Below are 10,470 nucleotides of genomic sequence, written 5' to 3' on the forward strand. Positions count from 1 at the left end.
ATGCTGTGTCTAGAGTTTGTTTTTTCTTATCTTCTGTTCCAGTCTCCTCTTTAAACTTATTCTGGAATTTCGAGAATCACTTCCTTGACGGTTATACTAGTGTTTTGGGGACCTACATACAGGGTCACTGTGATCTTTGAACATTCAGGACATTTAAGATCTGTGCTGGTTGATTTTACAAGACCATACTGTGGCACTGTATCTGGTTCAGACTGTATTTTCTAACCTCGATTCTCACATGTAATGAATGTCATATAATGCGGTCTAGTCTGTACACTGAGTGTCAACAAGATGACATTATTAACACCACTTATTTGCCGTAACTTTTTATGCTGGGTCTGGCCAATGCTGCAGGATCTCCCCTTCAAAGTATTTATCAAACTCACTTGAGTAAATCTCCTTTGTTGATGCTGAAAGTTCTGTGCTGGAAGGCAATGAAATTCTGTACTATTCTCCCTTGCATGTCATTAATGATTTTACTTAAGACGGCTTGTCATATTATCCTCATGGAAGCACCTACATTCTTTTTAATGCAGCAGCTGCTTTGATTATATTGCTCTTGTAGGTAGTAACGTGACATCTAATAGTAGGAACTGTCCTTTGCTTCTCACTTTTCATCAAATTTTGAGATAAATTCCACCACTGTTATTTCCACCATGGCCTCCACTCCGAAAGTCTTTTACCACACGGCCCTTCCTGAAGCTAGCGATCATCATCCATGCCCAATTAACGTCATGGGATCTCATGCGTAGTGCATGAGATCCCATCATCTGAAAATTTCATTTTGAATAGGAAAAAATTTAAAAATACCAAAATCGAAAATAAACAGGCTTTATGGGACTGAGAATATTACGGGAATGCAGTAATCCCCACTCTAATCACCTCGGTGGGGGCAACCGCGGATAGGATGCCAAATATTCAATCCCCCCCTTGAACTACCAACTCCTGGAATCTAAAGGCTTGTTCTCAGATAAAGACCAATCCCTGGTTATCAACATGAGTAGTCATATCGATAACTCTCAGGTCCAAACACTATCAGATGACTGATGACCTCACCACAGCTCTAACTATTAATGAGATTTCGATTTGAATTCCAACCTGTGCTATGATATCTCTTCCCATTTATCAAGAGAGAATTTTGAAGAAATGGCAAGGCCTACACCATATACCCAAAGGTATTCTTTTTTGAGGACATGAAGACATGCAGGGTAGGATACCTAGGATCGCTAAGTGGAAGAAAGGAAACTGAAATGGATGGAAGGCGAAGTGCTCAAAAGTGGGGGGGGGGGGGGGAGTGCAGCTAGGGGCTGAAGGAACGCTGCAAACAACCTCAAGTAAAACCTTCAATGTGCACATAAGGCACGCTAGTGGCACCGACCTTTCCGGGAACTTCGTCTTGAGAAAAGAATACTGATAAATGATGGTTATTTGAAATAACCTTTCCCTATGTCTCGAACTGACTCTCCCACACAACAGGAAACACAAACAGAATCTCCAGGTAAGTGGATCTGAGTCTTCTAGGTATAAAAGGAGGATATATTGAATTCCTCTTGTTAAGTTCAAATGGTAATATTATACAGTCAGAACAAGAGTGTTTTAAAAATTCTGTGATTTACTGAGAGGATGTGCATGATGTGAAGAAGGAGAGAGAGAGAGAGAGAGAGAGAGAGAGAGAGAGAGAGAGAGAGAGAGAAGAGAGATTTGTTGGCGATAGATTTATATTAGTATTTCTAAAGGGCCGTTTTTCATATGAAAGCATGTATTCAGAATTATACATTCAACTTTAACAAAAAAAAAACAAAAAAAAAAAAACAGAAGAGAAACCAAATGATTCTAATAAGGAGGCATAAAATACTTTCATGTAGGTAAACACTTGTTTTAACAAAATACTGACTGCAGATATCTCCTGAAGGTCGGAATACCTGCCCTCAATTCAGTAGTTTACCTAGGGACTGCTGTGCTTCAATTTTCATTTGAGATAGTGTCCATTTCATTACATACTATTTCCTTATTTCACAAATTTCTTGTATATGTTATATATCTAGTTCTTCATCCAAGTTTTCTAATAGCCATGGGGATAAAACTTTCCACCTTTTCACAATTCAGCTCCGTAAATTATGCTATGTGTCTTTGTGGGGTTACTTTACTAGCACGATCTTCTACATTCAAAAATTACTGCAGAGATCATGACGTCTTGAACCCCGACACTGAGTTAAGATCAACACGTACTAACTCTGGAGAAGGAGCAGAATTTACAAAATAAAATTTACAGTGGGCGGCCGGGTAAGAAATATTCTCACAATCGCCAGTAATATAATTTCCGCTGCAGGAATCCATGAAATCAAAATTTTGAGTAATACTGTTTCAAAATGAAAAACTCCAATAAACTCCAATACATGTGTGCTTCTCTGAACGAAATGTCTGCCATGTTTTCTTAATGCTGCAAAAAAAAAAAAAAAAAAAGGAGAGGCGGGGGCCGCATGTAACATTAAGTATTGCCAAACGTTCATAATCAATAAGTACTGTGTCAGTCAAGAACAGTGAACGTTGTCGATCTGTTAGTCAGTAAAGTCTTGACTTTCGGGCGTTCTGCCTTATATTTTCTAGCCTCTAATACTTAGCTATTCATTTCTGACCTATGTTAAAGCCAGCCTGTAATTCACCTCAAGCAACAAAGGTCCCATAATAATAATGTCCTGAAGCACACCAGACATGATAGGTTTAATCTCACCATGATCTAATGGCAGCTCTATTTTTCGGTCAATGTGAACATAATTATGAAAGGCATCAGGTAAATTAATCTCAAACAATCACGTTGAGGAGTTCATAGACGTCTCGATGTTAAAACAGTTTATATAAAATCCTAAAGGTAACACTACCATCAAGTTTAACCCATCCGGACTTAATGCACTGTCACCTCTAAAAAACTCTTTTTCTCTTTCGCCAATGTGACCTCTCTACTAGATCATCTTCCCTTTCGCCACAAGGTAATCCGTCTCTCTCTCTCTCTCTCTCTCTCTCTCTCTCTCTCTCTCTCTCTCTCTCTCTCTCTTGAAGTATTTCGGCCATAGTTCCGTTGACCTTGAGGATCAAGTCTCTCGTTTCGCACGGCTCCATAACACCCCTCAGATCACCTTTTCCCACATTTACTTAGTGGAAATCAGTATCCCTCCGACTACACGATTTGGTGAACGTTTCCTTCTACTGGCTAATTTTGATAATCTCTTCCTAACTAACTCCATTTAAGCAGTTCTTTCGATGCGGATCCATCGCTTGTATCGACGACGTTAATGCCCAGCTTTATATCTCTCCCTCATCTTCCTTTTCTGTGCCTCTCAGACCTAGGCTACGATAAGGCATTAGGATTTGTTCCTTCTTCATTAACATCTTAATAAAAGTTCCGACTGACTAAATGAACATCACCGGCACTTCCTTGTTTAAAGATTTACTTCTCTGCTGAAAAAAAACCATGACTACTCTCTTGTAAAATTATTCCATAGATCACCATTGCACAAAATGACTATGAACCACTATCGAGTTTCAAGACCTGTACAAAGACTAAGAACCATTTTTGATTCTGAATCAAAATTCTGTCATCCCATTACAAAAATTCACGTAGGAAAACAACCTGAACTGACGAAAACGTGTCCTTGAACAAGTAATCATAAATCTGAAGTTAACAAACCTGCTAATTAAAGCGTTAATTCAGAGTATTAAACACAAACACTTTTTAATCAATTCCAGATACATTACCACTTGCTCAACATTAACACTACATTACTGAGTAGTGTCAATAATATATTTACCTGATGCGCTTAAGGGATACGGGGTTAAAATCCCATGGAGTGTGTATACTAAAAAAAACATTATTATGAACACCGATAAACACTTTCTTTTCTTTCTCCTAACCTCTTGATGGGTGATAAGCCAATTTTGCTTGAATTCTGTTGCATCCACTCACACTTGCAGGATAACGGATGTCCAGTAAAGTTCCAGCAGGTAAACAATCCTTACAAATGAGGATCACCAAAAAATCTTTCAAAACTATACCCTTCCATGGCACACTAACAGGGAAGAAAAAGAAGGCCCTTTTTTCAAGTGGGTGAACTTATGATTGTGTAAGCTTTGTCAAAATGCTCCACTGGAAAATATTTAGTATGGACTGTGAAATATGAAAGAAGAATGTTATCAGAAACAGTTGGAAGAGTGAAGTTGAACCACATCTCTTACTGACTCGTTAAATCAATTAAACTTGCTTCCAGTATTCTTTGAACCAAGATATGAATTTACTATTAATTTAAGTGGGGTTTTTTTTTGGACAAAAATAGTCGTACTTTTATGTGTTTGTTGATCATCTGTTAAGAATTGGCATCTATCAGAAACCAAAAGAAATTTCCGGCGCTGACACAACAACAGTCAAACACGGGAACATTCTGGAGGTCAAACGGCGACTAAATAATACAGAACTGCTTTTCTTGAACCTATCTTGGTGTTAATTACGTGAATATATAAAACAAAAGAAAAAATTCCAGCGGATGGTCATGAATCATATGATACCTAGTTAGTCCCCGTGGTCATCAAAACCTCACATTGAGGTCCAATAGGTATGAAGCTTCAGAAGATATAATAGAAACAAATAAAGACTGCTGTGAAGAATATATATAAAACTAATGAAGAATGCTATAAAGAGTTGAGACCTACAACTCTCGATGAAGATATAGAAGACAGCCAATGAAGAGCAATGAAAGGTCCTTGATGAAGCGAACGGTCAAGGAGACCCAGCACACAACCGTAGGTCACGCCACCGAACAAAAAACGGGAAGACATGAAATCGAAAAAGTATTTTAACAGTTTTGTGAAAAAAAACATAAATAATAAAAAAAATTACAAAAGCATATACTGTATATAGCCTGGGTTAATGATGTATACTATAAAGATGGATGTGTTTTAAAAAAAATCAGTCAACAGCAAATAAGTAAGGAATAACTGTCGTCTTAAAGGTACCTTTCTAATATGCTGAAAATGTTATTTCCTCGTCCAGAAAATTAAATCATTCTTTATAAGAACATCAGGTTTTTTACTTCATTTTATAGGAGAGTCCTTAAGGGGAAAGTCTCTTGTCACATGGGAATATCGTTTCTGATAAAATGGGCTACGTTTCTCCCTTCCTTATAGGCAATTTCCAGATTGAATAACAATAGAACTCTGAGCATTATGTTTCGATATAACTAAAAGCATGACATTACTTTGAACATTTGAAATTCATAATGACAAGAGGAATGTCTACACAAACATTTTTGAACAATACAAAATGGCTTTTCAAAATCTTCCTAGCCTATTCAAAATCTTTGAACTGCAAAAGTTACTCCTCTCAGCTCCATGGACATCCTTCTAGTGTAAATGATTCGCATCAGGACCCAGTACAGGACAATAAATCAAGCATCACAAGTTTATTTTAAAACTATAAATGTAATTTAAGCAGAGGTACTTTTCCAAATCAAAACGCCTTAATTGGTTGGACGATTATCTGAAAATGGTCCAATATAGGGCCATGGAAAACCAACAGATATTAAACTCTTAGCAAATAGTTTAAATATGATGTCCTTCCTAGTTGAATTCTTGTATTAGCTTGATATCTGTCGAATCTTCTGTGCTCAGCACATGATAACTTTGATCATGTTGTGCAAATTTCACTAATGGTTTCTAATGCAGGCTTCAAAAGCAGACAGATGTGCCCACATGCAAGTGAACAATTAAGCAGAAGGTAATTCTGATCCTATTGCGTAAAATCAAATTCTTGTAAATATTACGAAAACACATACACAAAATGTATGTGTGCGCTTTTGCTTTTGGTGTTTTATCCAAAGAAAGAGAGTAGAACAGCAAACAACCTAATAGATTCCCAATCTCAAAAAAATAAACCAAGACGCTGTGGTTGGCTAATCTCATGCGTCATGTATAAAGGCATCGGTGTCTTTCGGCAGTGAGAAAATGTTAGTTACGGAGGCCATAATGTTGACCTGTGACGTCATGTAGGTTAACAGTGACGCCATAATGGCGACCTATGACGCAAGCAGTCAGGAATATGACGTCATCAACATCATCTGCGCTTTATATGACGTCACAAACTCTCAGTCGTGACGTCATCAGTAAGGCTCGCGATGCTGAAAAGAGCATTAGACTGGACTTGGACAGAGCGAGGCGAAGCCTGGGCTCCTCAGGGTTACAGAGAATGGTTAAGAACAAGCAGTTGCCAGCATCTTATCTCCCTGTTCAATTGCCTTCCTCATATATCATTATGACTTGTTTTATTTTTACCTTCCTCATATATCATTATGGCTGCTTCTATTTTCCTTTTGCATGTCTTCTTTCAAACTAATAATCTTTATTACCTGTTTTAAAGCATGAATAACCCCTGGCAAATTAAATAATTTATATACAAGGGATAAACAATGGTAAAAATAAACCTACCTGCTTATCGTTTATAAAGCCAATCATAATAACAATAATGGATTAAATCTAATTACAATCTCATCTTATATCATCATCACCGTTGCGTCTCGAACTACGTGGGTTTACCCAAAGACAACGGAGGCAGCAACATTGTAAACAACAACAATAACAACATAAACTGGAATGAAGGAGAGGGAATAGGTGGGGAAGCAGGGGGAAAGGTAAAGGAAGTAAAGAGGGGAAAGAAAGAGGGAGAGAGGGAGAAGGCAGCAACTGTGGTAGGTGAAGGGAATGCTGGGCATGTGTGAGGCTAAGGGTAAAGGGGTAAGGGACTGGATGAGACGTGGTGTGCTGGGTGACCGGGAGGGAGGGAGGGACGGACGGAGGGAGGGAGGGATTAGAAGGGGAGGGAGAAGTGGAGATGTAGGGAGGGAGGGAGAAGGAAAGAGAGAGAGAGAGAAGGAGAGAGAGACGGAGAGGGGATGGAGGCAAGAGAGGCTTACCTTGTGGGGAGTTATCAGTGTCTCGCCCGGGGCCGGTCATTTCCCCTGGAGCCATGCTTTTGGTCATCTCCTCAATTTGCTCTCCGGTCACCTTCATGAAGTTGCTGGCTCCTGGAGTCGCGTCGTTCGTCCAGTTCCAAGCGCATTCGACCTCGCCCTCGAAGTCGCACTGGAGCCCTAAGGACGAAGCCTCCGGTTGAGAGGTTAAGCTGGCGAGGGTGACCCTCACGAGATTGAGCATCAAGAACTGAATGATGACACGCCGCAAGGGGGACACCACAGAGGTTGCTGATGCTGACGATGATGGATATGACGGTGAGGATGACGATGAGGGTGATGATGAGGATGATGAGGGGAAATTAGTCGTCGTCGTTGTCGTCGTCTCTGACGTCGTTGCTGCTGGTAGTAGTGCTGGCGGCAGCGGCAGCTTGCTCTTCTTCCTCCTCCTCCTCCACCCACACCACCCATTGATTTCTGATGGTGCTGTGGCGGGGCCCACCACCGCCGCCGCCGCCGCCGCCGCTGCCGCCGTAGCTGCTGCTGCTGCTGCTGCTTCTGCTGCTGTTTCTGCTGCTGCTACTACCACAGTAGTTCCTGCTACTTTGACACCCCGACAATGACTACTACTATCATGACGACAACGACGACGACAGCTACTATTACTACAACTAGTGTTTTCGAGCGCCTCCTGACGAGCGTTCGAGGCCGACCCACTCGTTTGGCTCTTCATAGCGGAAGGGGGATGATGATATTCCTTGAAGGAGGAGGACTCGACAGGGCTTAGGAGCGTAACCATGAAGGAAGTAAAGGCGACAAAAACATAATAACAATAGTCGTCATTATCATGATCATCACCATCCACTGTTGCACATTATGATGACCTTACATACCCACTTTTCATCACCATATTCACGGTTTGGGTGTCAGTCAACTATTCACTATCAACTAAACCTAGATCAATATTGAATCATTTAGGATTTCCTCACGCCACTTAGTTATTCTAATATATATAAAAGCACATCATTTAGACTAAACAACTGTGAGTGATTAAAGAAATAGATCTACTCATATATCTAGACTTATACAGTAGTAACGTGCACCACACAGGATTTCAGCACTGGTTTGCTAAGCCAACTGTTACAGATAGCGATTAACAATGGAGTCTTTACCGTGCAGCAGCAGGAATGACAAAAACAAGGGCAACAGACTAAAAGGGGGAGTCGTCGTCTGTATTCCTGATAGTGGTTGTCATTTCTGTGAAAGGGCCGAGGAGCATCTTGAATGTTCTCCGATGGGTTCTTCATAATTATCTCCAGTGACGAGCATCATGCCGCAACACCTGGTTCTTTTTCACCCCAATGAATGTCTCTCCCTCTTTCTCTCTCACTCTTTCCCCTTCTCCCTCTCACTATCCCTCGAAAACTTCAACTTTAAAGCCCAGATTTTCTCTATATTTGCAGTTATTTCGCTTTATCCTGCTCGTTTTCTTCCACCTTTGAGCTTCGTGGCTCCTGCACTCAACCCACTGATGATAGTCACTACACCTAGGCACACAAACACACACGCACCACGACACGAACGACACCAAATCCGCTAAATAAAACGACAACTGCACCGATTTCGTAGCCCGACGGCCATTTAAAAAAGAGGGCTGGACGCGTGGTTGCAAGAGGTGTTCTGGTGGTGTGGGGAGCGACGGCGTATCTGTAGCAGTGTCTGTATTTTCGTGGCGATACTGAGCTGCTCAGGGTTTGGCCAACGCCGCCACCCTGCCTGCTCCGCTTGATGCTGATGCTGCTGCTGCTGCTGCTGCTGCTGCTGCTGCTGCTGCTGCCGCTGCTGCTGCTGCTGCTGCTGTTGCTGCTGCTTCTCCGCCTCCCCCTACCCCTCCTTCCACGCCCCCCGCCAGTCCCCTAAGAACCAGGGTCCCTAGTCTCCCGTGGCCACCTCCCCCATGCGCAAGCCAAGCCACGCCGCTTCCCCTACCCCTTTCCCCTCCGCGATCTCCTTCCCTTCCCTTCCCTTCCCCCTCTCGCTCGTCGTCGTTCTCCCCCTCCTCCTACAATACCTACACTTTGCCCCTTCTCCGTCGATGCAAAACACATCCTGTAAATCTATGCGCACACCTCTATACAACCTTCGTCAACCAACAATTATAACCAAAGTAAGACTCGAAGTCCTACTACGAAGAGGGAGAAAGAAAACACCCACCGATTATAAAGAGGGAAGCATCAAATGCCGAAAACAGCAAAACAACAACTTTTCCAAAAGGAAACACCAGGTCATGTGCAACGATACACTAAGAGCCTGCTAGTTGACCAAAACCCCCAAACGCCTTGCAAATTGTTTACGTATTTACCCATTTGTAAATGAAGCAGGAATCATGACTTCATTGGCGCCCATCTGGAAAATAGCAAACGCCCATTTATCCCTGTTACGACACATTTCAGACATGCGCAACTTTCACATTGGTATGCAAATGACTCAAATACTAGTTAAAAACATCCCAAGGAAATAGCATTGCCCCGTATCCCACATCTCTCTCTCTCTCTCTCTCTCTCTCTCTCTCTCTCTCTCTCTCTCTCTCTCTCGTAGTCTGAACTTGACCTCGTGCTGGTCGTGACCTTGAAACATACCCATGCTCACTTGAAATAAAGTCAAATAAGAATAAAACAAAATGTTACTGTTGATTTTGTTTGTCTAATAGAGATTATTAAAATTCTGAGATTTAATATGGCGCTATAATAAAAACTGTTATATCTAAATTACTGAACTCAAGAGTAGAGAATGTAATAATATTTATAGGATCTTCCCTTTCAAATCTGCCATGGCAAGTGATTGCTTCCAAGGAAGAGAGTAGGAAGAACATATCACCAAGCTTTTTAGAATAACATGTTAAAAAAATACTAGAACAAGAACAATTATTTATGTATATATAAAGTAATGAATGGAACTTATATATGAATGGCTTAAAGTTCCAAGATATTTAACGGGTCCCTGGAATATAGTTAATTTTACTCCGTATTCAGATGCAAAACGTGATATACAGTATATACATACATCCATATGAAAAACACGCTTACATACATACGTATATATACATATATATATATATATATATATATATATATATATATATATATATATAAATTAAACTAACCAATTAACTTCTCATTTCTTTCAGGGGTCTTGGATAGGCTTGTCACTACAACGCCGCACATCGAAAATATGAAATTCTGACGCCTTAAGTAGGATTCGAACCCACACCCTGTATACCAGAATGAGGTTGAAGTTAACCCCTTGACCACGAAGTTACGAGGTCAAAGTGGTTAACAGAAATCTATAATATATATCTATATATACATATATGTGTGTGTGTGTGTAAACCAGTCGTTGCGCAAGTTTTAAATAAAACACGTTGCTAATCTGAAAATATTACATAGTAGAGAAACAATAAATTTCAATACACTGAAAGTCCATAAAAACTACATGCCTAACGGTGAAACAAAATGAA

General features: G+C 40.6%; 1 protein-coding gene across 1 annotated transcript in view; it reads right to left on the reverse strand.

The window, feature by feature from the left end:
• Nucleotides 1-10,470, reverse strand: part of Alk (Anaplastic lymphoma kinase) — a 1,114,821-nt gene that overhangs the window by 557,119 nt on the left and 547,232 nt on the right. Inside the window, exon 4 of the mRNA XM_067113483.1 lies at nucleotides 6,957-7,133. Within this exon, the coding sequence (XP_066969584.1) occupies nucleotides 6,957-7,133 (177 nt within the window). The remainder of the gene's footprint in view (nucleotides 1-6,956; nucleotides 7,134-10,470) is intronic.

Source organism: Macrobrachium rosenbergii, chromosome 12 (assembly GCF_040412425.1).
Source record: "Macrobrachium rosenbergii isolate ZJJX-2024 chromosome 12, ASM4041242v1, whole genome shotgun sequence".
Lineage (NCBI taxonomy): Eukaryota > Metazoa > Arthropoda > Malacostraca > Decapoda > Palaemonidae > Macrobrachium > Macrobrachium rosenbergii.